Raw genomic sequence first — 27,050 nt, 5'->3', positions numbered from 1 at the left:
CAACAGAAAAGAGCCCGTGAGCGCGCTCAGACGCTGATGACGTCTGCGACTGCGTGTCTGCAGCGCCTGCCGCCAGAATAAAGTAATGTAACGCGATCAAAATGCCGAAAATCTCCGAAAAGTGACAAGGATGCAGCACAGAATTGATAATATTGTGCATATTAAACAGATTAAAATAACAGATTAATGGACACTTCTTTGATTTTGAGGTTGCATGCAAAATCCATTTGGCTCAAAAAAACCAAGGGGGCACATGCCCCCTCAGTTTGAATGGGCATGACGCCTCTGTAGCCCAATAACACCAATAGTGCCTGCAAATAAGGATGTTTAAACAGTTAATTTAACTTGATTTGTAATTTTTCTAAATGCTCTTTAGTCAGTGATCCTTCAGATTCACAACCTTGAAAGCAACCGAGGAGATACACAGTGTAGTAAATAATGAAAATAATTTTAATAAATCACTCATCTATAAAATAAGAGTTTCTACAAGTTTGATGTAAGTTTTGATGTATAATTTGGAATTCAATATAGTGAGTATTGATTTAGGTTTTTAATGCAAAGCACTGTTTACAGTATGTGGCAATTCATCAATAAGGCATGAAAGGCAACTCTTCCGACTGAGGAAATAATCATCTGATCTATATACAGTACTGTACCTAATCTGAGTTCTGTTCAATTCAGAAGATAACAAATTGAACTCCATAGTGCAGATTGTATTTTCATGGGGCCATGCCGGCGGTGGCAGGCCACAGGCACTGCCGTTCCATCTTTTCTATTCGGTTTGAATTGGCCACTGTGATGAATGAGGTAAGCGAGAGCCTCTTGATAAATCTTTCTTTGAGAATCTTAAACGAGGACTCTGTCAATTAAATAAATCTCAGACGCCAGCGCAGCAGTCTACCTTTCCATCGTCACCGTCAACAGCTCTGACAAATGACAAAGTGCTTGAGGGCAGACCAGATCTGACAAAAACAAGTAAACAACCGAGCGGCCCATCATTGAGGATTATTGATCTTTCCGAAGTAACTGGTGCTAGACTTCTAGGCTTCTGCAAGTCGTATTTTTATGTTAAGGTGATTAAAACTCACCTGAAATAGAAGAATATGGCCAGAGAGATGAGGAGGGATACTATAGACAGAGCATGACCCACAATCGCCATGTAATACAGAATATACGCCATCTGAAATGAGACAAATAAAGATACATGTGTTAGACATCAAAAGACACTAAATAGAAACTTTTATTTCCTGAAATGAGAAGTTTGGGCAAGGCATATTGAAGGGTCGTTTTTTACCCCCTTAAACTCTGCGGACCCAAAACTGCATAATCAAATAAATATTTTTATTGTGAAGCACAACATTTTCTGTAAAATAATACTTTTTTCATACATTTACTGAAAAGTATGTGGGCAGATGATTTTTCAATTCAGGCATGCCCAATTCTGCAAAAAAAAAAAGTATTATACTGCAGAGTAGTTTAGCTAGTAGGCTTTAGTTACGGTACGTTATGTCATGTTTCATCAATTGCTCATGGTTATTAAAGGGACACTCCACTTTTTTTGAAAATATGCTCATTTTCCAGCTTCCCTAGGGTTAAACATTTGATTCTTACCATTTTGGAATCCATTCAGCTGATCTCCGGGTCTTGTGCTAGCACTTTTAGCACAGCTTAGCACAATCCATTGAATCTGATTAGACCATTAGCATTGCGCTCAAAAATATCCATATATATAGAAAAATAACCATCAATAGGAGAGGACTATTTTCGGCTGCAGCGTAATATTATTGCGCCTCCTGCAGCAATGGTGCTGCAGCAAAGTTCCTTGATTATTACACCAGAATGAGAGTATATTTCCTAGCCATATCCAGGGGCGATTCCAGGATTTTATAAATGGGGGGGCACAGAGGGGATCAAAAACCAGTCAGGGGGGGCCAATCAGAAAATTCAAATGAAAATAGATACTGGTTTAGAAAATATTAAGCATGGTTCCCAAAATCTTGTGCAATGCACGTGCTCTAATATAGATGGTATTAATCTATTAATAATGTTTTGTATTTTGCATGGATTAGACAACACAGTTCTGTTCCAGAATAGTTCACTTTAAACAAATTGTCAAAATGTACTCATCCTAAAGTTATTTCAAACCTGTATGAGTTTTTCTAGTGCTGAACACAAAATAAAAAATTTTGGTAATATATTTGGTAGCCAGAAAGTTGATGAACCCCATTGACTGCCATGTTATTTTGTTCCTACATATGAAGTCAATGGGATCCATCAACTGATTTTGGTTACCGACAGTCTTAACTTTTCTTTTTTGTGATCAGCAGAAGAAAGAAACTCATACAGGTTTGAAAGAAGTTTAGGTATATGACCATTTAAATTAAGTGAACTATTCCTTTAAGTAGGCTATCTAAATTACACAGAGTTGCGTGTAGCTGGTACTACTTAACGTTCTGACATATCTGGACCGTCTGGGAAAATATTAGACTACTTAAAAATGTGTTTTTCTACTCTGTCTAATCTGACTTCCATTGTTTATTTTATTGTATTGTAACACAACTGAATGCTATTTTTACATATCATCTGTTCTGTTGTCAGACATAAAGAAAGAGTTTAAAATAGTGACTAAACACGACCCAATAACACGTTGTGTTTAATGCAACCAGCTGTTACTTTATACTGCTAAAATCCTGATTTAAATGCAACATTGTCTGATAAAATCACCATACATTTACATTGAGCTGATACGAGGTGATTTCGGATTACCTGTGTGTCTCATGCAGGGTTGCTCTTCTCGTCTGGTTGTGTTTATGAGCGCTTTTAAATTTAAATGCGAGTGATAGTTTAATTGTCGATCGCGTATAGGGCAGACAATTCAGCGCAAATTAAAAAATATACTGTTACGCGGGCGCGCGCATACCGCACCATAGGGAGGGAGAGAGCTCGTGCACAGAGAACTGGTGTGTGTCTGTGTGGGAAAACACTACTAACCTTTCGTTAAGTCATGATACTCGATCAACCGTCTTCTCGTCAGTAACATCTGTTGACTGTTAACGTTTATGTGAAAAGACAAGTACATGAAGGAACCCAGGTGGAAAACACCGCCAACTTTTAACTCCTTCACTCAGTGTCATGTAAGAGAGGCACGTCGAGGTTCCGCACGCAGCAGTGAGAAAGCGTGCACGCGAGAGCACTGCTGAGCGCTTGCAACAGCGAACGAAGCCGTTTTAAATAGTAAAATAAAATGTAAATGGTAATCATGAAAAATCTATTTGATTTGTGTTGATTTGTGCCAGTGTTGAGTCTGTGGCGGGGCGCCCGCTCCTTCTTCGCGTTCGCACGAGTCTCAAATCAAACAGTGATTGACAACTGGTCCAATGGTGCGGTGGTGTCGTGGTGTCTCTTGCCTCCTGTTTTAAAAACGCTTCTTCTTCGCGTTCGCGCGAGTCTCAAATCAAACAGTGATTGACAGCTCTCTGGTCCAATGGTGCGGCGCGCATTTTCAGGTTGACAGTGAATCTAGTTGGCCCAATGAGATTGGAGGGGGGCACCAGGGGGGGCCAATCATATTCCAGGGGGGGGGGGCGGTGCCACCCCATGCCCCCCCTCTAGACACGCCCCTGGCCATATTCTGCCTAGAAAATAGCAACTTTTAATTTTCTGTCGGTCTTAGCACACGATGTAACTACAGAAGAGTCAAGTTTTAAATAGGAAAAATATCAAAACTCTTTGGTTATTTTTGAGTGCGATGCTAATGGTCTAACAGATTCAATGGATTATGCTAAGCTATGCTAAAAGTGGAGGCACCAGCCCCCAATATCGTCTGAATGGATTCCAAAATGGTAAAAATCTAATGTTTAACTTTAGGGGAGCTGGAAAATGAGCATATTTTCAAAAAAAGTTAAGTGTCTTTTTAAGGGGAGAGACATGATTATTTTAAACAATAGAGTGCAAGATGACACATGCATCAACATTCAGAATAACATTTCAAACATGTTATTATTTTCTGAAAGTTTTTTTTTGACATCAGCTTGTAGGAGTGCAGGAGCAGGAATGGTTTAAATTAAATTAAAGCTAATGGTCTAAAAGTAAACACGGACCTATTTTCATTTCAAAGGTTTTCTAAATAAACTTGTATAAGCCTATTTTAAGAGCAATAGTCAACATTAAGTTTCATGCAAAGTGGATGCAATCTAAAGTGGCAAGCAAACTTAAGTTAACTTGAAAGTGCATGTCTTATTTTTCTTGTGCATTTTATATGAACTACTGTACAGTCAATTCCATCTGGTTTAATGGAAACCACAGTTACTTGAATCTGACATTTTACTTGTCATTTGTTTAGGATTTGCCCTGTCTGCTTTTGTCCTTCTCACTCTGTATAGCACAAGTTGTACAGCACTGTAACCATTATGAATAATTTACAGCTGAGAAGCTGTTTGGTTAAACCGTGAACTTGTGTAGACCTTCCACCTCACTGCCATTTAGTCTAAAAGCAACACAGACTATATCCAATTCAACATTTATTTCCTGAACAGATGTCTGAATTTAACTGCATTTATTTTTTAAACCATGATTGCAGTACACAAAAATGATCACAGCTTCAGGCAATGTGATGTTTGCCCAAAATGTTTGTCTGCTAATTAATACTGAAGTCGTGTTTTCTTTTGCAATATTTATGATGGCACTGTTTGTTTTTAAATTCCCAATAACTAAAACTGTCTGCTACTTACTTAAAAAATTGTTTTTGAGACAAATGACATAGTGAAGAGTGTTTGCACTGAAAATCATTCAGGAGTTTCTATTTAAAATGTTTGATCAATGAAGAGAAAAATAATAATACTATCAAAACGTTCTTGTAGGAGAAGTGCAAAAATGAAAAATGATTCAAACTCATACCTTCAGCTTGTCCTTAGTGTGTGCAATGCACAGGGTGTAGTTAGACCAGGTCCTGTTTGTCTCGGGGTGCCTGAACCAGTTTCCCGTCTCATCGCAATACTTTGTGACCTTTTCTAAATAAACAAGAAGGAGGCTTTGAATAAAAAAAAACTAACTAAAATAAATAGCTAACTCTTTAATTAAACAATTGTACCGGTGGAGTCAAAGTCAACAAAATAGTTGGGACAGTTCTGTGACATGAATGTCCCTGCTGGAGTGTCATCCCAGCATAACCAGCCATCCCAAGTCCTGTTGCAGTACAGACCTGAAGACCAGCACACAAACAATCAAAGCCAATTCTACCGTGCAGTTGCTCCCTGCTATGAGCTAATGATAATTCGATCTCAAACCTATTCAGTCGCTTTTGTGTTTTCAAACCTGATTTGTTATATGGTAGGTCTCTGTTCATTTTCTCAAAGCACTTATATTGACCATCGATGATCTTCTTCCTTTCCTCTGCTTTCTGAGTCACTACGGGGCTGACCCGACTCTCGGCTGTGGGATCCATCTCCGTCTCTAAAAAGCCATGAACTGGCAGCGTCTGCGGAGGAAAGCATTCATCTTGTAAATGTGAGCAAAGGGTTTGTCTTTTAAATCAGCCAATTACATAACCAGGAGTTAGGAAAAAATGGTGTGTGGGGATCGATTGTATCTGTTGGTTTTCTTGTTATTCTTTTTGTTGGTATTTTGTAACTGTACAGAAAAATACTGTTAAATCCAGGAGTCCAGGAATGTCTGAACAGCTTTAATTTGCAGTCAAATTAAATGGTTCTGCTTATTGTCTTTGATCCAAATTAGCCTAGAATTTTATTTTCATTTTAAGTCCTTGGGTAAGTGACGTTTGGCACAAATGGGTAACTAAGCGGTTTGAAAACAGCAGCATCTACTTGTCAAGTAATATAAAAAAAGATTTTTCTAACCCCAATTTTGAATGGGGTCAGAAATGCTGTAGTTCACCAATGCATCAGTTACTTAAAGGGACACTACACTTTTTTAAGATTTCACATTGGATTTTTTCCGTTTTGGAATCCATTCAGCTGATCTCTGGGTCTGGTGGTACCACTTTTAGCATAGCTTAGCACAATCCATTGAATCTGATTAGACCATTAGCATCACGCTAAAAAATAACGAAGAGTTTCGATATTCTTCCTATACTGTATAAAACTTGACTCTTTTGTAGTTACATTGTCTACTAAGAATGACGGAAAATTACAAGTTGTGATTTTCTAGGCTGATATGGCTAGGAACTATACTCTCATTCTGGCGTAATAATCAAGAACTTTGCTGCTGTAACATGACTGCAGCAGGCGTAGTGATATTACGCACTCCCCGAAAATAGTCCCCTTGGTAACTTTCAATAGGGGACCAGTGGCGGCTGGTTCGTCACAACATGTATGTAGCCTGTCATGTGTGTGGTTCGTCATTTCAAAATATGTGTTCTGCGCTTTGAGAGATCGTGTGTGCATTACGTGTCATGCCAAAATAAGTGCCTGCTGCAGACGTGTCAAACGGTTTATGATAAAAGAGACGCTCGCGTTTGCCAGATACTAGCATAATCTTATGCGTAATCAGAGTTTACTGTTAAGGGAGTGTCCTGCGTGTATTTTGGGAACGTGAGCGTCTCTTTGATCATAAACGGTTTTGACGTGTCTCCAACAGGCACTTCTTTTGTCATGACACGTGATGCACACACGATCTCTCAAAGCGCAGAACACTTATTTTGGAAAAGGGAACCACACACATGACAATTCGAACACTTATTTTGAATTGGCACATCCTCGGAAAAGCAGTCACAACCCGCCACTGCAGGGGACTATTTTCGGACACTGCTTAACATCATTGCGGAGTGTGGAGTGTCCCTTTAACAGATAGTTCACCCCAAAATGAAAATTCTGTCATCACCCGTATACTGCCCTAAACCTGTCTAAGTTTCTTTATTCTGCAGAACACAAAAGAAGATTTTGATAAATGATGGTAACCACACAGTTGACGATACACATTGACTCCATTATTCAATTATTCAAATGTTAAATGTCCTGGGATTGAAAGGCAAAGCTCATGGGTTGGAGCCCATGTAACACACATACCTGTGAGTCACTTTGGATAAATGCATCTGCCAAATGCATGAATTTTTTATCTCCATCATGATTGCCATGACCAAACAAATCTACTTTTAACGCTGGTGTCATTGCAGTGCTTGCAGGCACATTTACCTTTATTTTATCCTTTGAAAATGTTAGACAATGGGACCAGGTTTTATTGACAGAAGAACTGTGTATCCAGTTGCCAGATTCATCACAGAATTTGGTTACTTTTTCTGTAGGGAAAGAGAAAGTCCAGTGTCAATAGTCCCGTTAACCAATCACGTGAGAACAGAATCTTTCTGGTAAATCAGTCCCGCCAGTTTACCAGTAAAAGAGGTTGTAAGATTGACAGCTGAAGCTGACAGCTTCGGGCCAATCATAACGTTCTGATACAGATACAGTTTAACCCCGCACTGTTTATGGACATTTTCACACAAAAGTCAAGCAAGTGGTCTCTTAATTAACTCCATCCCTTTGTCTTCTTGAATCAATCTGTGCATGTGTCCAAACCAAACAGAGAGTGCTTATTTTATCGATATTTCAGCATCTCAGCAATCTTCTGTTCTGTGAAATCTATTCTTGGTCACCGTTTCTTTCCACCATTTATTATCAGAAAAATGTCCTCATCAATACTTGACATGAAATGATTTACTTTGTACCGCAGCAAAGATCTTTTTTCACTTAAGAACAAAGCTGCACTTCACCGTCAGGTAATAAATTGTTCTTTGAGGCTCCAAAAAAAAAAAAGTTCATACGAATCTTTCCAAGCACTCTGAGAAAGCGATATTACCAACTCGGTTTCATTATCGAACTTCAATTATCTTCATGATTGCCTGCTGTCGGTGCTATGGAATGCTTCTCTGGAGTAACATCTCATGTTTTGTAATAGGTCGACCAAAGACGTGTAACAGATGTCACGCCTGCTGTTAAATCTGAAGTGATTTGCGGCATCTGGAGTGCTCTCATACTCTAAGTGACAATCCAGATGTGATTGTGTCTTACCCATGGGGTCAAAGCTGGGGTAGTCTGGGCAGTTCTGAGAGACGTAGTTTCCAGCTGAGGTTTCATCCCAACAGAGCAAGCCATCCCAAAATCTGTTGCAGAACAAACCTATAAAATTTAAAGAGACATTTTAAAGAGGACATATCACGACGAATCAAGTTTTTCTTCATCTTGTGAGATAAAAGCGTTCTTTGTACCATTAAAGGGTCCATGGCATAAAAGTTTTACTTTGATTGGGTCCCCAGTGCTTTTATCAAACCAGAAAATGTGAAAAAGATCAACCCTGTAACTTAGTATTGGTAAACCATTCTTTGCAAGCATGTGAAAAATTAGGTCATTGAAATTTGGCTTTCCTTGTGGTGTCATAAGGAGCTCTTATTAAAATAATACCGCCCCTTAAAACTGAAGCACTATCCAACCACAGCACTGCCATTTAGTGCATGCAGAGAGAAAGAGAGAGAAAATAATTCACCGCACAATTGAGTTTGAATAGCATCAAACCACCATGATTATGATCAGTGTTTGAATTTCATCAGCTCATTTGCATTTTAAAGGACACACCCAAAACAGCACATTTTTGCTCACACCTACAGTGTCAATTCTAACATGTTATAATAAATTATCTATATGCTATTTTGAGCTAAAACTTCACATAAGTATTCTGGGGACACCAAAGATTTATTTTACATCTTAAAAAATTATTGTGACATGGCCCCTTTAAAACATAGTTTCAGAACGCTGAACTTCCTCCGCAATGAAACGAAAACATTTTTAAAAACCTAAACTGGCCAAAGTCACTCGTTTCTGGATATCAAAAGCAACTCTGCATTTTCTTCAAGACCAATCGCAATAAGCGTGTGAACTTTTAACGTCCCTGATCATTTTAGTTTGATAAATGCCACAATTAAGTGCAGCAAAGCACAGGCTTTCATTTCACTGGTTAAAAAGGTTGCAATAAAAGGATGTGTTTAAAACATTTAAACTTACATCCCTTTCAAAGTATAACTTTTCCCAGATCACCCTAAAAGCTCTCCATTATTACACTAAACTACCGTGCCATTCAATAAGATTATGAAAAGAGCATCATTTTCTGTAATTGAAATGAAAAATAACTGGTTACTTGATAAAAGCTAATTACTGTCTATGACATTTTAAAGGAGACATACAGTATAATGAGGAATTCACAGCGCTCTGAAAACATACTGTTGCGTTCAGAACTTAATAATGTCACATATAAAGGTGAACTCTATTATTCCTGCACCGCTAGCAACACCTAATTAACTTTCGAATTAATGTGGTTTTCACTCCTTCAATTGACTAAACAGGTAGCCCCGCCCCAAACACACAACATTTGTTGATGTTGAGACATTTGGTGTTTCTCAAACGCAAGGTTGCATCCTATAAAAGATGAGTCCTTTTTTAGACCAGTCGAGGTTAGAATGAGGTGGTCTAGTAAGTGTTCTTTGCAACGTCATAACGGTTTAACATTTTTAACTCTTTCCCTGCCATTGACGAGTTATCTCGTCAATTAAGTAAAACATTTGCATGAACAAACGTGTTCCTGATAAGTTTTAGGATAATCTGTAATACCGCAATTATTCATTAGATCGGGAATTTACCCAATTTATAGAAAAAACTGAAGCAAATTTTTTTTTATTAATTTTAAACTATGTGTAGGTTTTGATCTTCGTTCTGAATCTGATCTTTATCAAAATGCCTTCACAAAAATGCAATTATTTCAGCTTTTGGCTAAAAAAAGATTTTTTAAGAAAAACATCCCTATTTAAGAATTTATAAGAAGAGAAAAAAATTAAAGCATGAAACTTGTTTTCCCGTTTTGTTTGTTTGTTTATTGTTTGTTTGAAAGCAGAGGGTTTTGTTCTTTCATTTGATATATTTGTATGTTTATATATTTTTAGAAGAAAATTTTCCTAGAAGGCATTTTGTGAAATATCATAAAAAATGCTGGCGGGGAATGAGTTAAAGGTGCCGTGTGTAATTTTTTTGAAGGATCTCTTGACAGAAATGCAAAATAATATACAAAACTATATCATACGGGGTTTATAAAGACCTTTTTATTATGAACCATTATGTTTTTATTACCTTAGAATGAGACTATTTTTATCTACATTGACAGAGGGTCCCTTACGTGGAAGTCAACATTTTGTGCCACCATGTTTCTACAGAAGCCCTTAAAGGACAAACTTTTTTTACTACGTTGTCTGCGACGATGTCATGTTTTTCCGTTGGGTTGAGGGGTGAGCAGTGGACTGAGCCATTGGTTGCAATTTGCAACCTCACCACTAGATGATGCTAAAATTTACACACTGCACCTTTAAATATGTCATGTGTTTTTTTTTTGGCACCTAGCAGTAAGATTGCAATTTGCAACCAACCTCCATTTCGAAATGCAATGAGACGCTAGCTGCCACAGGACAAACATGTCGCCATCTGAGACAAATATGGACGAAACGTGTTACTGTAGATACATGACGGCGACTTCCAAGTAACCTGTGGTGTATGTAGATAAAAATGTATCATTTTAAGGTAATAAAAACAATACAGTTCATTTGTAAGGTCTTTATACACCACTAATAATATAGTTATGTATATTATATTGCATTCTGTTACAAAGCTACACATAGCACCTTTTAAGAAAGAAGTTGAAAATAATGCAAAGTATCACCACAGGCAGGTATTAAATGCAGTGAACCTATCAACCGTTTGTTGTCTCCCAGTTCTTTACAACACTGGCAGTTTAACATTTCGTAAATAATTTACAACAAAACAGAGGATAACATAAATTTCTTCATCTCTTAAAACATGTTTTGCCTTACTGTATATGTCATGACGAAATTAGGTGAGCTCTGTGCCGACCATATATTTGGCTTGTTTTTCAGAATAAAATTAGGCAAAGTTAGTGTCGATTCTCGCAATGTTTTTAGAATGTGTGTGATTTGAAGCCAAGAAAGATACACTTCATGCATCCTTTAAAAGAGACAGAATGAAGGACACGAAGCAAAGGCTGCCTTCGGAGCATCCTTCGAATTGAGATGTCCTTCGATGATGGCAGCGAAGAAATGCGTTTGAGAAACACCCATTGTTGTTTGCTGAATGCAGCACAGAACTAAAGCATTTAACTTTTCAGGAAATCAAATTACAAATGCATTTTTCATAGCTGAATACCTTACTTATGCTGTAGCTGCCTCTGCACACTGCATGCTTTAACATCTCTTTAAAGAAAGCTTTCTATCCACCCACTCTCTTTTCTAAAGCCTCAACACTTTTAAATCTTATCTAAAGATTAAAAGCACCATCTTCTTTCATTCTGACAAACATTGTTTGATTGTTAATTATCGTCTTTGTTTTCTCTACCTGTTTTATTACGGGGTCCATCTTGGTTTAGAAGCTCCAGACATTTATACTGAGACTCAGTCATGATCTGTCTGTCTCCCTCCACTGCCATCATGACAGGAGAGAAGCCTGCGGTAGGCTCTGCTTTCAGCTCCGTTGTTCTGGTCAGTGTTATACTCTGCAAAAAGAGATGAGCACAAGCAGCAGGATTCACAATTCAAAGATTGGATCTCTTTTGATAAATCAACTGAAAATTTGGATTGGCCACGTCCTACAAGATGTTAAACTGGATTAATTTAATAACTGCATTATTTAATTTGACTGTAATAATGTTTATTAATTTCCTTATGTGTAATCTATTTTCATCATTTCATTAAACAAATTACAAAAAGGTCAAATTTGTATTTAAAATCCAGCTAAAATCATTCTAAATAAAGTGAAGAAGATTCTGTAAAAACATCTTTAATATCTTTTAAAGCGATACTCCAACCAAATATCAAAATTATCCTCAAGCAATCCGAGATACACATGACCATGAGATGAGCACATTTGGTGTTATTATAGTAATACCCTTGCTCTATAGCTTTATAACAATAGAAAACAGAGATCAGGAAACAACTTCTGACTAGAAACCCCCAAATAGTGCATCTTTCTTTCACAAAAATAATCCACATTGCTCCAAGGGTTAAATAAAGGTCTTCTGTGGGTAAGATTTTGTAAGAAAAATATTCATATTTTAAACTAACGACGGTAACAATGCGGTCTTGGAATCGCGCGATTCAAGAGAGAGAGAGGTTTAGCATAGTGAGCTTTGGTTGCCATAGGTACGTTGCGCAGTGAATGGCGCGAGTCCAAGATGGGTTGTTACCGGAAGCTAGTTGTTATAGTTTACTAAAATTACTAAAATAACTCTATAGGCAGTATCATACACCCAACGCAATGCACGACGCAAGTGTTTTTGCTAGTTCAGCACGGCACATTTATCATTTTCACGTCCAGCTTAAATTTTGCGCCCATAGGCGTACTGGTCTGAAAAAAAGGTGTGTTCAGGATTAAAATTAAAGGATTAAAATGTAAAAGATTATAATTGGACATAAATGAGGATCGATTACGAGACGTACTGTAAAAAGGTGTAAAGAGCTGCTTCACCTGTAGCCTGGTAAGAAATTGCATTTTAAAATGCTACCACATGGATTTATTGTATATGATGACTTTGTACCTGTGGATATGAGATGGGAACCATTTTTAAGCTTTTCACGGCGCTGTCCGAGTGCTGAAAAGTTTCGGCTATCTGCACGTTTGTAAATTCTTTATCTCCTGTTTGTTACAAATAAAGTATTTATACAAACCTTTTCTTGCATATGTGTAAATTATTCTTTGAGATTACACTGAACATGTAGACTCTCCATATATTTACACCCATTTAAAGCCTGCTAATTTTACTTCCACGACTGAAAGAAAACGACTTTTATAGAACACCAAAAGTTTTAATACAAAAAACTACATTTTTTAACATCTTAAACTGGTGGTTTTCTTCCTCTGCTTAGTTTTTTTAGTTAAAAAATTCCGCCAACTAAAAAGGGAATCGACATGGCGCCAGCACAACTGGCTTTTAAAGGGGATGAGAGAAGAGACTCTCATTGTTTTATTGGACGTTACGCCCAAAACACACCCTCATGACGAGAATAGGATCAACTCTTTTGACTGTGTGCTAGGCACACAAACCATTTTTTCCCATCATTAAATAAGCAAAAGTGGGTTCGGACATGCCTTTTGGACTGTGCGCTAAGTGCCCAAAAAATTTTCACGTCATTAAATTAGAAAAAGTGGATTCGGACACACCCTTTAAGACTGTACGCCGTGCGCTTTAGACCATGTGCTTAGATTGTTAAAATAGGGCCCCAAATGTATTTGTCTGAAAGATGATGGACATATGTATCTCGGTTTGCTTGAGGTGAGTAAATCATGGGGCTATTTTGCTATTTGACAAATTACATTATGAGATATTAGCCTGGATTTCACAGACAGCTTCAGATTTGAAACAATCTAGTTTGCTATTTTAATTCAAATGTAATTTTGAAATGACACACAACCCAGGACTGAAGAGAAACCAACAAATCAGACTCACTTAAAATAGACTTTCCCCTAAAATCAAAATGATTTCTACATTATTATTTTCCTACGACCTCAAATGCACACTGCTCAATCCTGGGGACACGCTTTTTATACAATACATGGGCACTTGACATTTGAAAAAGCACTGTAGAGCATGATTTCTATAGATGAGAACAGGTCAAAAACATTCTTCTGCCTATATCATTATTGTTAAAAAAGTCCTTCAAAGCCAAGGCAGCTTTTACAAAAAAAAAGAGTTCAAGGGGAAAAGCTTTCTACAGAAAGAATGCATTGATATCAAAATTCAAAGCTCATCTCTTACTCTTGTGAGGCTGGAATGAGTCATCTTATACTTCAATGTGAAGTGTTTTTTGCTTTTAGACACCTCACGTAATGAATTTTGCATTAATCTACCACTAAGAGCTTGAGGGCATTGTACAGGGAGATTAACTTTGGCAGTTCCCCTCAACTTTCTCATTACCGTCATTAAGAAAACTGAGTGAAAATTCCTCGGCGGGCTCTGTCTTACCTTGCACATAACAATGGATTTAACAACTTAAGTCATCTGTGAGATTTCTGATGTCCCATGTAGCAGTTTAGCAGCCGTACATATGATGTCACTCCAAACATTGAAGTAAATGACGTCATACATACGACCACCAGGCCACCACCCAAGTCATTCTGGAAAACCATTTCTCCTTAACGAAAATTGAATGTCAGATATAACTGATATTGTGTGTTACATAAAGACTGAGAGAACTGACATTTAAGACTTCAGAAAATCCATTTGACCTCATGATGCAGAAAAAAACTTTTGACATGGTCTAATGGTTAATGTAGTAATTTAAAGGGATAGTCCACCCAAAAATATAAATTATTTATTTTCTCATCCTCATGTTGTTCTAAACCTGTATGAATTTCTTTTTTCTGATGAAACAAAAGAAGATATTTTTATAAATTATGGTAAGTACACAGCTGATTCAAATGTGTGCTTAATATCATTTATCAAAATATCTTCTTTATCATTCATCACAATACTTCCATAATATTTGTTTTCCTACTATGTAAGTCAATGGTTATGGCAGCTGTGTACTTAAGATCATTTCTCAAAATATCTTCTTTTGTGTTGATAAGACAAAAGAAATTCATACAGGTTTACAACAACATGAAAATGAGTAAATGATGACAGAATTGTTATTTTTGGGTGAACTATCCCGTTAATAATCATTCAGGTTACTTATCAACGTCTTTTTAAATCAGAGGTGCCCAAACTAGGGCCCACGGGCAAAAGTTGGTCCGCAATGACCTTTAATTTGGCCCATCATGCCATGTAAGATAAGGAGAAAGCATAAATGTCTTTGACGCAGAAGTTCATATTTCTTTTTAAACATTTTCTAAAATGTAAATTTTTTTTGTTTTATTTGTACATTACAAAAATGTAAATGTAAATTAAATGCGAGAAATTAAAGTGGATACAATTTTTTAATGTACATGCATACTTGAAGGTGTATAGCATGCATCACGAAACTCAACGAACTTGGGTACTATAGGCTAATAATGGAGAGATCGTTTTTTTTACAACAGTTACCTTTGAAAATAAAACTGAATTAGTTATGCATAAATAAAGTAATGTTTCCTTATTTTTTTTTTTATGTTTTTAGAACATTATAAATTAGAAGAATCAGAGCAACTTTAATTTTAATATAACACAGCAACATTTTCTTTTGAGCCATGGCCCTTAGTCCAAAAAAATTGGGATACCCCTGATTTAGATCCATTAATACAAACCCTAACCTTTAAGTGTGAGTACAAACCTGCCCACACTATCTGTTGTTTAGTATATCCATGATCCATGCAGAATTTTAATTAAATGCCTTTCATGTCATTCTCAGAAAGGTTTAAATGCATAATGTTCCTCAAGGTCAGCTTAAAAGTAACATAACAAATGTTCACCAAAAATAGGGAACTACGGCATTGCCTTGTTTTCTATTAGGGCATGTCGTGCTGCCGCACTAATGTTAATATACTACACGCAGAGGGCTTCGTACGCTCCAAAATTTCATCATTCTGACACGGAGCCAGCTGCTCTGACTACACCAGCACTGATGGAGTTTTGAGGAGCCAGTTTCATGGCTGAAGAATTCTTTGGGATTTCAGGTCACCTCCGCTTGTAATTACCAAACTGGAGCAATTAGTAAGTAATGGATTTTCTTCTAGCGAATAGTTTGGGGAGGGGAAAGGAGGGCCTGGTATCAGGACAGAAAACATCAAATCACAATTTACACATCAGCAAATTTCACAATGAGCATGCAGATTGAATCTGTACTACTGTATGTTAGACAAACAATTATGATGCTACTCCTTATACTTACCGATAGAAATGATATCAAAAGCCATAGGATCCCTTGCCAATCCATGCTCTCTTATCCAGACTTTATCTGTAAACACAAAGCAAAAAAGAAGTCTGTATGGATGTCACTATCAATGTGAAGGCATCTAATAAGTCATAAAAAACATACAGTAATTTCATATAGCCTACTGTATAAGCATAAGACCATTTCCGTGAAATCCAGGCATTTAATTATGAGATTAGGAGCATCAACATTTTTTTTCAATAATTGATTCCAGTCTTTAGCATGGCCTTAAAAATATCAATGATATATTTTCACAGAATATTCTTTACATTATGATGCTTTTATGTACAGTAGATCAATTAGTTGTGTTTTATAGATCTCACTGTGCATCTAAATATAAACCCTTAAAAGAAGCAGTGTTGACCTCCTGCGAATCCAACAACCAACTGATTCAGTATATTTCAGTATCCTACTGCTATTCTCATGACTGCTTCTCACTAGTTTACTGTAGCTGTTCTCCCTTAGGGACTTGTTTGTTTTAGAGGTAATGGAGGATGCACAGTGTATAAACATGCACCATTTATGCTGACATTTATGCATTTGGCAGACACTTTTATGCAGAGCAACTTAAAGTACATCACAACCTATAAATTTTATCAGTCAATGTGTTCTCGGGGATTAAACCGATGACCTTTTGCGCTGTTGATGCAATGCTTTACTAACTGCCACAGCACAACATGTGTGAGTAAATGAAGTAATCGTAAACAGCTCACAAACCAAATCACGAAACCTTATCACACATACTGAGAGAAAGAAGCGTGAGTGGGTCGTATTCATTACAGTGAATGTGATGTTTCTGAACTGCCAAACTATGCGGCTCACGTTCCCAGTATGAAAGCTATAACCTGTTAATCTAGGAGCCGAAATGAGAAAGTGCCCCCTCACACAATTTAAGCGAATCTGGGAAAAAAGATGCTAGACAGCCTTCCCTGCGGTCTTAAAAGAAATAATATTAAGCGAATTTGCCTTGCTGTGAATCACAAAATGGGAAGAATTGTCACTGGTCAAAGGACTTATAGGCGGATATACGCTATGCTTGAATAATGATTGACAGGACCGCATGATCAGATTCATCCTGAAATTTAGTTTAAAACTCAACTTTAAAGTGGACATACAATGAAAATCTGACTTTTTCCATGTTTAAGTGCTATAATTGGGTCCCCAAAATTTTAAAAAGATCAACCCAGTAACTTTGGTAAACCATTCTCTGCAAGCATGTGAAAAAATATCTCATTGAAATTTGGCACCTCTTGTGATGTCAGAAAGGGATAATACCGCCCCTTAATCTGCACCATCCAACCACTGTACTGCCATTAGGTGCAGAGATCAACTCATTTGCATTTTAAAGGACACACCCAAAAACGGCACATTTTTGATCAAACCTACAAAGTGGCAATTTTAAAATGACATAATAAATTATTTATATGGTATTTTGAGCTAAAACTTCACGTGCGTACTCTGGGGACACCAAAGATTTATTTAACATATTAAAAAAGGACTTGTGAAATGTCCCTTTTAAAATTATTTATATTGAATAAATAAAAAAATGGCTCGATATCTCTAAATCTGTATTAACACACTTTTCAATAGTGATATTTTGTGGAAAAAAAATGTGTTTGGTGGAGAAATGGGGGGAAACAAGACTGTTAATCATTCTGTTGTCAGTGCAACGCACGTTGTGTTTTTCAGGTCAATAGCCAAGACTGCGATTTGCATTCCCCTCCCAACCCTTTCTCACAGCAAATAATCTGCTTGCACTTATTCACCTGTATAACTGGGTTACTTGTTTGCTCTCAACACCTCTCTTGTCATCACCGTTGGGTATTTTCTGACAGACAGACCCAAGGAAAAGCTACTGAACCCACAGCTGTGTTAACATTACCTTATATTTCGAGCAGCCAAGTCTTCTCAGACTGCAATGGGAAGTGTAGTTTCATTGCAGATTTATTGGGATACAGGGTTTATGTACTGGCTCAAGAATCTTACTGTTTTCTGACACTACACATATCATATTCAGAAAGGACATTGGACTTAAATATTGCTCAGTTTTTCCTTCCACGCTGGACAAATCCAGAAAAGGGGCTATTATAGTCTAGGAACAGCCTGAAATGCATCACCATCTGATGTACGGTAACTGATTTTTGGCATTCAGTTCAGTATACATAAATTGCCAAGTCTCTCTTCAGCTTAAATCGCAGTATTCATGTCGATCCTAAAAAGCCTTTTTTATAGCTCACACATTAGCAGTATCTACATTTGAACAAAATAATGCTTTCAACCCATGGTTGGGTAAAATATGGACAAACCTAACTGTTGGGTTTAAATTAAACTATGTTGGGATTGTCTATATTTTACTAAACCATGGGTTGAAACAAGCCTGGCTAACACCAGAAAAGTCTCATAGAGAATGAGACGTGGTCTGGGAACCATATGCTCATTTTCTCGTATTTAAGGCGTGGTTTACGAATGCCCAGAGCCGTTTAATGGGCGCTACGAATGTCTATCAAATGCGTCTGTACGTAGCTCATAGCCAATCGTTTCAATTATACCAGATGACATATGTAGAGCGACATAAATCCAAACGTAAACAACTTTTATCGTACATGTCGTGCACACAGCTGACAGCTATGCAACTAAACCAGTAGCTGTATATTGATATCGAAAAGCAACACATTCTGCCCCTCCCCGTTTTGTGATTGGTTCCCTATTTCAGGGGCAAAAAAGGTCCATAGTTTCCATGCTAGACTTGCAGCGTGAATACATTTGCGCGCAAGGCAGCATGGGGAAACCCAGGCTAGGTTGAAACAACCCAACATTTAGGGGCGGTTTCCCGGACAGGGCTTATCCTAGTCCCAGACAAAAATGCATGTTTGAGCTGGCTTAATTAAAAAAACAACTTGCACTGACGCATCTTAACATACTGTATAATGGTGCCATTGTTTTTCGTAAGGTATGTTTGTAAAAAAACTACTTAAATGTCCTAATATAACTAAGGCCTAGTCCTGGATTAATCTAAACCCTGTCTGGGAAACCGCCCCATAGTGACTAAAGACTTTCACACTGACAGGGTTTCTGCTATGTACTGTAACACACAGAAAATACAGTGCTCTTTGAGTTACTTTATTGATTTTTTTCCCCCATTAATATTGGTTGGACATTATGAAATGGCTATCGGGAGTAATCTATAGTGAACTCAAGCTTGACCATACAGTATAAGCATAATTTATCTAACCATTGAATTACTCAAATAGTAATGAATCTAACCAAAACACAGCAAAATCCCCAACGTGGAGCTATAATCTGCTTAACTAACCTGAATTTAGTTATAAGTCTAAAGCTACATAAAGCTAGACAGACTGATCTCTTTTAAAACAGTGCATGAGTAGTTTACATCATTATTTTATGTTGCTTTAAAAAAAAGCCTATAAAGCAAAATATAATGATGACAAAGAGGTTTAAAGTAAATTTTCACTCAGAATGCTTGGTTCAGCAAAAACAGACTCTGAAGAAAACTCTGCTTGCAAATAGACAGCACCGCAATGCTTACACAGGCAGTAGAAATGATGTAACCTGTTAATATGTCTCTCTGATGTATTTAATGTGGTAGAAAGCTCCATGTCTCTATAAGCATGATTATCCTTAGCTTATTGCTTGGCTTCTCCTGGCTCATACGGCAAAGCGTGCGGCTTGCCATACCAAGGAACTCAAGGAACTCATACAGTAAACAGATGAACTGAGTGCACTGAATGTACACTACACTAAATGCACCGTAAGTCACTTTTGATTAAAGCAACTGCCAAATGCATAAATATAAATAGCGTCTGGTTGGCCAATAGAAAAGGTTGGAATAAGCATGATGCAAAGAAAATAAACAGCTCGGTTTGCTTGCCAGATGGCTGTAGACGGTGGCACAGAGGAATGAAGCCTTAGCTATCTATCAGTTGTTGTGGAGGAGGCCAGGCTTGGTTTTTATCTAGATGGAAGTATCTAGATGGAAATTTGCCAAAATAAGAAAGGGAAATGCATGCTAAAAATGGATCTCTGTATTTGAATTCCACTAGGTAACTAATGTCTCTCAATAAGGAAGAAATAATGCAAAGTTTTAAATCAATTAAGTATGTCATGTTTGCCAAAAAGCATTGGGAAACAAACATTATGGTAAATTTTTTAAATAAAAAATGGATGTTGAATTAATAACAAAGACCAGAGATTGTTCTTAAAACCTTTTCAGAATGCAGGATTCATCATTTAAATCTTTTAGAAACATTTAATAATGAATTTAGGTCCCTCAAAGTAATCCGAAAGCAAATTTCAAATCCCCATGGCATTTTCAAACTCCATAAGAAGACTGAATGAGGATTGATAGATGATTAAGTAATTAATGTTGTTTATATCCCAGATGATGACAAATTAATCAAATCTCACCACTTAATCTTCTTCATACTGTACCATAAATCCCTACAACTTCAAAGCTATTAGTTTATCCCAGCTAATTGTGGCGTGATAAAAATCATTCTTCAAACAAACACAATGAAAAGAGGGCTGTAAGTAAAGTGTCTATAAAAGAGCAAGGCTCATTTAAATTTAAATCTCTTCCTACATTGGAGAAAAAAGCAACTCCCTCTATAACCAAGATAGAAGACAACAAATCTGATCCACATAAAAATCATCTCTCATTTACAAAAAGAAGCCATACGTGAGACAGAGTGGATTTAGTTTTCCACTCAGCTCATTGCAGTGCATTATGGGATTGGCTTCTTTACAAAGAATACAAGCGATGCTGCCTTATAACTTTTGGAACAACAGCCTACAAAGGCAGCTTACTTGAATTCGAAACAGCTTTAGTGTTATTGAGAAAGTTTGCCACACAATGCACTGTCAAATGGCCAAAGCTTTCAATTCCAACATTGGGCAAAAGTCTGTCTCTGTACCTCTCTAGACCGGCAACGTTTCTTACTATAATAATGAGCTTTCCCGAGTGCCTCATTTGCACATGTAACTCTGCACTCTGCCAGGTCAAAAATCCCAAAATATCTAGCTTTTTGAAGTCTAGCTGAAACACATGTTGCTATACAACGGACTTGGGGCATTAAGTTGAGGGTGTTTGGGTTTATAAGAAGCACTGAATACTGGCTCATTAACTGGTAAATCTGGCACTGAGGAAGATGCCCTTGTACAGCAGTAAGCCATCATCTGGCATTAATAAGTGTCATATTTATATAGCTACCAAATGGACTGGAGTGAAATGAAATAAGAAGACAGGAAAATGCACTCAAAGGGATATCCATAATTTAGAGACCACTTACAATGTGGTATCACTGCATTGTGCTCGGCGCTTTCCAGATTTAAACCCTCAGGACTGCATGTTCATAGCAGGAATGCGAAGAGTATTGTGGTTTTGTAGTCTTTTGGTCATATGCTCTTTTAACACTGGATATTTTATTTGTACAGCTACGGTACAACACACTTAATTGAACTTAAGGGGGGGGGGGGGGGGGGTTAACGGTATGTCATGCATTCTGACGACTTAACACAGTTTAAGAGTTGGATTACTCATTCTTAACATAGGCAAAGTGTCAAAAAGGAAGTTGGAGATGTGACACAGTATTTCTGAGCCGAATGCACTTTGTCAGGGTTCGTGCAATTTTCGGAACGTTTTTTCGAACATGGGTACATCTTACGTACAATGGGTAGAGTTTCCATATCATATTTCTTTTATAGGCACTTTTCCCAAAAAAGCACACCCACATGGCAATCAGCGCAAGAGCAAGAACGGGTAATGCTAAAAGTCACAGGCACACAATTCACAAGAAGAAAAAGAAGAAAGGATGTGTTCATGCTATTTAACACATTATGTGTCATTTTATGTTAAATTTGTGTTAAAATAAAACCCAAGTTGTGTTAAAAGTGTTACAAAATGTGTTGTTCCAATAATAACACAGAGATGTGTTTATTCTGTTGTCCGTAAACTAACACTCATTGTGTTGTTTTTAACACATCCGATCTAAGAGTATATATGGCACGAAAGAAGAATTAAGTTTTTGGATGTACTGAAAAGAAAGCCTTGTTCAGCTCTTCAAGTAAGCCAGACTTTTCGAAACAATGGATATAGTTTGTTGAACCTGGGTAGCAGCTGAATTCTGCGTGTGTGCGTGTTTAATGATGGATTTTGTTGGAAAATCCCAACCGGGTCATGAGTTGCAGGCGGTAAGTAAGACTTCTGTTTTATTTTGGAAATCTGTGTGTGTGTTGCTTGATCTTGCGGCATGCTCCAAGGGGGTTGTGTTTTTGTGGAAACATTCACTAGAGCTGATCTGTCTTTTATAAATCTGATAAAACTAAACACTCTTTGGAGATATGAAGGATGTAATACTAGTCTATAGATATTTAAGATTAACATGAGATAAACAGAAACTGTGTGTGTTATTGACTCAACATTTTACATTTATGCATTTGGCAGATGCTTTTATCCAAAGCGACTTATAGTACAGTACATTCAAATAATACATCTTATAGACCCCTTAATCGCCCACGTCACTGTGACGTCACCGCTCTAGCTGGAGGCAAAAAATAAGTAGGAACTCATAGCCGGCGCGCTAAAAGTTTGAGGTTTTGACTTTAAAATGTCATCTTGATGTGTTTTTGGCTGCCAGAATAGAAGGAACAGCACTTTTTGTTCAAAACTAAAGTTTTACCGGATCCCGGCAGACATTCCTTCACAGAAATCAAGAAGACAGTTGTGGTTGAATGCAATACGGCGTACAGACTGGACGGAGACGATCATAAATAATGCTTGTGTTTGCAGTGCACACTTCATATCAGGTAATATAATCTATGCATATGTACTGGTGTGTTGGTTATCTAGTACAAATCAGCATGTTTCTGTTTTATAGGTGAAAAGTCACCAACCGCGCTGTTGTTTAGCTTAAATGTTAAACAAACATACAGCGATAGATGTGTGTGCCATCGTTTGAATGATTTATTAAAATAATCTCAATTGCTAATCATAGTTAGCCCAGCGATAGGTTACATTAGACAATAAGAATAAGCCTTGACAAAATTCCTGAAACCACCCGAAAGTAATTCATATGTTGTCTAGGAAATATCCAAAACCTGGTTAAAATCGCGAGAGTTAATTTACAAAAATAGCTGTCACGGTCCCGCAGAATCAGTGACTGTACATATTCGGACAGATCCGAAACTTCTTCTGCATTCATGTTTAATAAATCCCTCCTAAAACGTGCTAGTTTAAGCTTGTCAACATTGCCTCCGCGGCTCTTTCTGCCTCCAGCTAAGCCCCGCCCACACAAATACGTCACAATGTTTACCAACTGTAAAAGGGTCTATACACACTGGCTGAATCCGAAACCGCATACTGCCATACTATATAGTAGGCAAAAAGCAGTAGGCGAACGAATAGTATGTCTGAAACTTCAGTATACGTAAAAGGGTAGGCGAGAATTAGCGGGATTTTGGACTATTTCTCGCGAGATTCAGAGGAACGTGTACTTAAGTATTGTCCGAAACCGCCTACTTACTGAAAATGTAGTAGGGGAAACAGCACGTGAACAGAGTAGTACGTCCGAATCCTCAGTATCCATAAAATCAGTAGGCGAGAAATCCCCGGATGCCCAGATTCTGAAGCGTGCATCGGATGGACACTTCTATCCCAGCTTTCCCATGATGCCACGGGAAAGCAAAGCAATCGACCGGAGACCAGCCAATCGGGTGATATCGATACACACACAGGGCTGTTCCTCAGCAGCACCCTGACTTCACGCACAGACCCAGGAAAGGATATACCACAAAGTGCTCAGCTGATTCATGAAAATAAAGCTGTAGAATTGTCACAGCTGTGTTGAGCTGACAGTAAATATGTGATGGTTTGTTAGAAAAATACATTTGAATAAAGTTTTTTTTCAAATTCACTTCTATACGTTTTCATTTATTGTGATGGTTTTATTCATTCATTTTTTATTCATGTTTCCTGTTGTTTTAAGTAAATACAAGAGATTGCTTCTGTATATAATCACATTGCCTGCATTGTCTAGTTTGTATTCAAGCACAGCTGTCATCTGACAATCGATATTAAATTACAATCTGCTTGTTTTACTTATTTTGTCCACTACAAAATAATGTGTAATACAGTATATCTGTAACACTGTTACAGATCAAGTTACTGATGCAATCAGGTGTTAGTGCACCTGTCCCTCATACACACGCATACGTTTTCATGGCTGTTATTAGGTTTGTTCGAGTTTATGCACCGCTGTAAGAACCAACAGCTGGATGACATCAAAGTACCGTGAGAGCGATTCCAGAAATCATACGGAGAAGTCTGATTTCGAGTCGCTCTCGCGGTATTGTGATGTCAATCTCCTGTCGGTTCTTGTGGTTCCGCATGATATCGAACAAGTCTACTACGTCATATGTCACATGATAAAGTCAACATGGCGAATGCTGCCCATACTTAACGCGAACGTACATACTGCCTTAGCGCACGTTAAGTAGGTACCCAGTGAAATTCAGTACCTACACAGTAAGTATGTGATTTCGGATTCAGCCACTGTCTTGAAAAGTTAACTTAAAGGAGACATATCATGCTAAATCCACTTTCTTGGCTCTTAAATGCATTTTGTTGTATATTTGTAGTGTTTAGAAGTACATAAAAGTTGAAATTAGTCTCTTTGTTGATATCTTTATATTCTGTTTTGGTCATATTTTCCAACCTGTTCTGATTTTTCTATTATCTATTACGTTTTTTGAACAATTACGTCACAGTATTTGCAGCGGAACTGCTAAATAAGGACATCGACTTCCAGCCCAACACTACGAGCAATCCGCCATTTTATATTTCTCGCTGCGATATTGTAGTCCAAGCTCAAGGATGCAGAAGTTACGAGAGCGTAAGAAATGTACTCACATCTGTGGGGATAACTACTTTACCAATCTCCGCCAGTATAAAGAAGGATTTGCCGATAGACTTCGTCTGATTGAGGGGTCAATTACTTCTTTCTTTGGAGACGACGAGCAGAGCACTTCGGTAAGCAGTTTATAACTTAAAGTAAAAAAGTAAAGTACACGGTGGTCATGGTTTAGCAGTGCTGTTTCTCACTCCGAAGGCTGCAGCCTGCGGAGATCGCTTTTGGGCATCAAGCCTGGTTTAAGTTAACTGAGCATCACATTTGCAAGTCATGAGCATATTACAACAACTTACGATTAACTAAGAATAATAGTAAACTTTATAATTGTTAATACTCTGAAATAAGACCGTCTTGATGACGTATGCAGCCTAGATATGCGACCTCCGGAGGCTGCAGCCTCACACCATTGGGATACCTCCATATGAAGACGTTGTTCTGCAGGTTCGTCGTCTTCATTTTCCTCTCAGTACGTTTCCGACTCTGGCGCGAACATATAAGGCTGGATGGACAAGTCTTCCGTTGTTGACATTTTGTGAATAACGAGTAAATAAAAAGTTTCTGTGCAGCTAGATAATCGTATCTCTGCTATAAAACTACAAAAATGGCCGAACGGGGTGGAGTTTAACCGAGTGTCACCTCTGCAACCTGGAGAGGGGGCAGGGTATGACGTGCATTTAAAAAGACAGTACCAAAACGAGTTGCTCTCAGATGCACATCAGAAAAGGGGTAGAAAGGGGGCCTGTGGGGCTATAATAATGAGGAATTCAGACCCAAGCATTGCAGTTTCGCTTTACATAGACCACAAATAGATGATTTATATGTAAAAAGGACAGATTTAAAAGCATGATATGTCTGCTTTAAACCAACAGTTGGGTTTATCTGTATTTGACACACAACCATAGGCAAATTAAATGTAAATTCATGCTAAAATAATTATTAGGTAGATTTAAAGCGTACTGTATAAACTGATGCATGTCTGCATACCTGCTCAAAATATTATTATTCTGTATCCTGCTACCTTATTCAAATTCAATTCAAATTTAATCATAGCCCTACTATAGTATAATAGCACATTCAGCTTGCATATATAATTTAAACATCCTTTCTAGTGTGATTCTGAGAACAAAATAATGCCATCACCTCCCAGCAGCAAAGAGCTTTGCACTATAAATGTCTTCAACAAATTCACACCCCATCAAGCGGAGGCAAATGAATAGCGTGTGCTGAAAGATCATGAACATTAGACAAGATGTCTAGAAAAGACCTTGGCCTTAGCGTTCCTTCTGGATAGAAGGACGTTCGAAAAATGTCCCTTTCAATCTTTATTGTTCCATCTGCATGCAGCACAGCTCTTTATTTATCCAGGTTGATGCGTTCCCAAATATGTATATTAAGCTGCAATTTTGCTGAGACCTCCAGCATCAAACACATTCTGCCATGTCCTTGCATTCCACCTGATTTAACCTCAAAGCAGAAGATGTGTGCTTTCTCTGAAGGGAAACTATACACCTCCATATATATATATAAATACAAGCCCTCTGTTGTAAAGAGGTGCGTAAGCACTTAATTCACCTTGGCTATCGAGACCGCAGCAGGCCAAATGTCACATGTGCTGCAGCTGTTCTTGACAAAAACCTGACAGCAGGAGCTTACAGAGACCAGGCAAGTGCAATAGGATGATTGGCGTTTAAAGAATATAAAAGAAAAATGGTGAGTGGAGACCATGTGGAGTTCATTTTAAATTGCAAACAGGCTCTTAATTATGCTCCCAGGATCCCCTCTACTTTCTCAGGTATGTAGACACCTGTGATTTAAATAGAACAAAGCCACTGTTCTCATAATCCATTGCTAATCTTTATAGCCTTTTAAGAGCCAGACAAAGTTTAAAGGTTATCTATCAGGGCTACATGTCTCTTAATCAATCACCAAAGCAAATTGGATTTGTACATTCATTGACACAGTACAGGTTGAAAGGAATGTAATACAAGAGTCAATTATAAAACCTTACAGTCATTTCCACAATAAGTCTGACTACAGAAAATCTAAAGGTAACAGAATCAAGATTTATACTATATTCATATTGCAATATCTATATTAATCTATTTAAGGTGTGCAAAGACAGTTTTGAGGCAGTGGTATAACTCAGTCATCCAAGTTCCCCACATGACTTAAGTTTCATTATCAGGAGGGTCCACAGTCCTCCTCACAACCCGTCTGCGTGC

At 37.6% G+C, this 27,050-nt stretch overlaps 1 protein-coding gene across 1 annotated transcript in view; it reads right to left on the bottom strand.

The window, feature by feature from the left end:
• The window catches only part of calcr (calcitonin receptor), a 78,058-nt gene that overhangs the window by 26,348 nt on the left and 24,660 nt on the right, over positions 1–27,050 (bottom strand). The window contains exons 2-9 of the mRNA XM_065291970.1: positions 15,863–15,928; positions 11,397–11,553; positions 8,022–8,129; positions 7,149–7,252; positions 5,314–5,476; positions 5,090–5,200; positions 4,897–5,009; positions 1,089–1,180 (exon numbers count right to left, since the gene is read on the bottom strand). Of these exons, the coding sequence (XP_065148042.1) occupies positions 1,089–1,180; positions 4,897–5,009; positions 5,090–5,200; positions 5,314–5,476; positions 7,149–7,252; positions 8,022–8,129; positions 11,397–11,553; positions 15,863–15,907 (893 nt within the window). The 5' untranslated portion in view covers positions 15,908–15,928. The remainder of the gene's footprint in view (positions 1–1,088; positions 1,181–4,896; positions 5,010–5,089; positions 5,201–5,313; positions 5,477–7,148; positions 7,253–8,021; positions 8,130–11,396; positions 11,554–15,862; positions 15,929–27,050) is intronic.

This window comes from Paramisgurnus dabryanus, chromosome 19 (genome assembly GCF_030506205.2).
Source record: "Paramisgurnus dabryanus chromosome 19, PD_genome_1.1, whole genome shotgun sequence".
Lineage (NCBI taxonomy): Eukaryota > Metazoa > Chordata > Actinopteri > Cypriniformes > Cobitidae > Paramisgurnus > Paramisgurnus dabryanus.
Note: the sequence above shows the minus strand (reverse complement) of the source record. Positions and strands in the feature narration are given on the sequence as shown.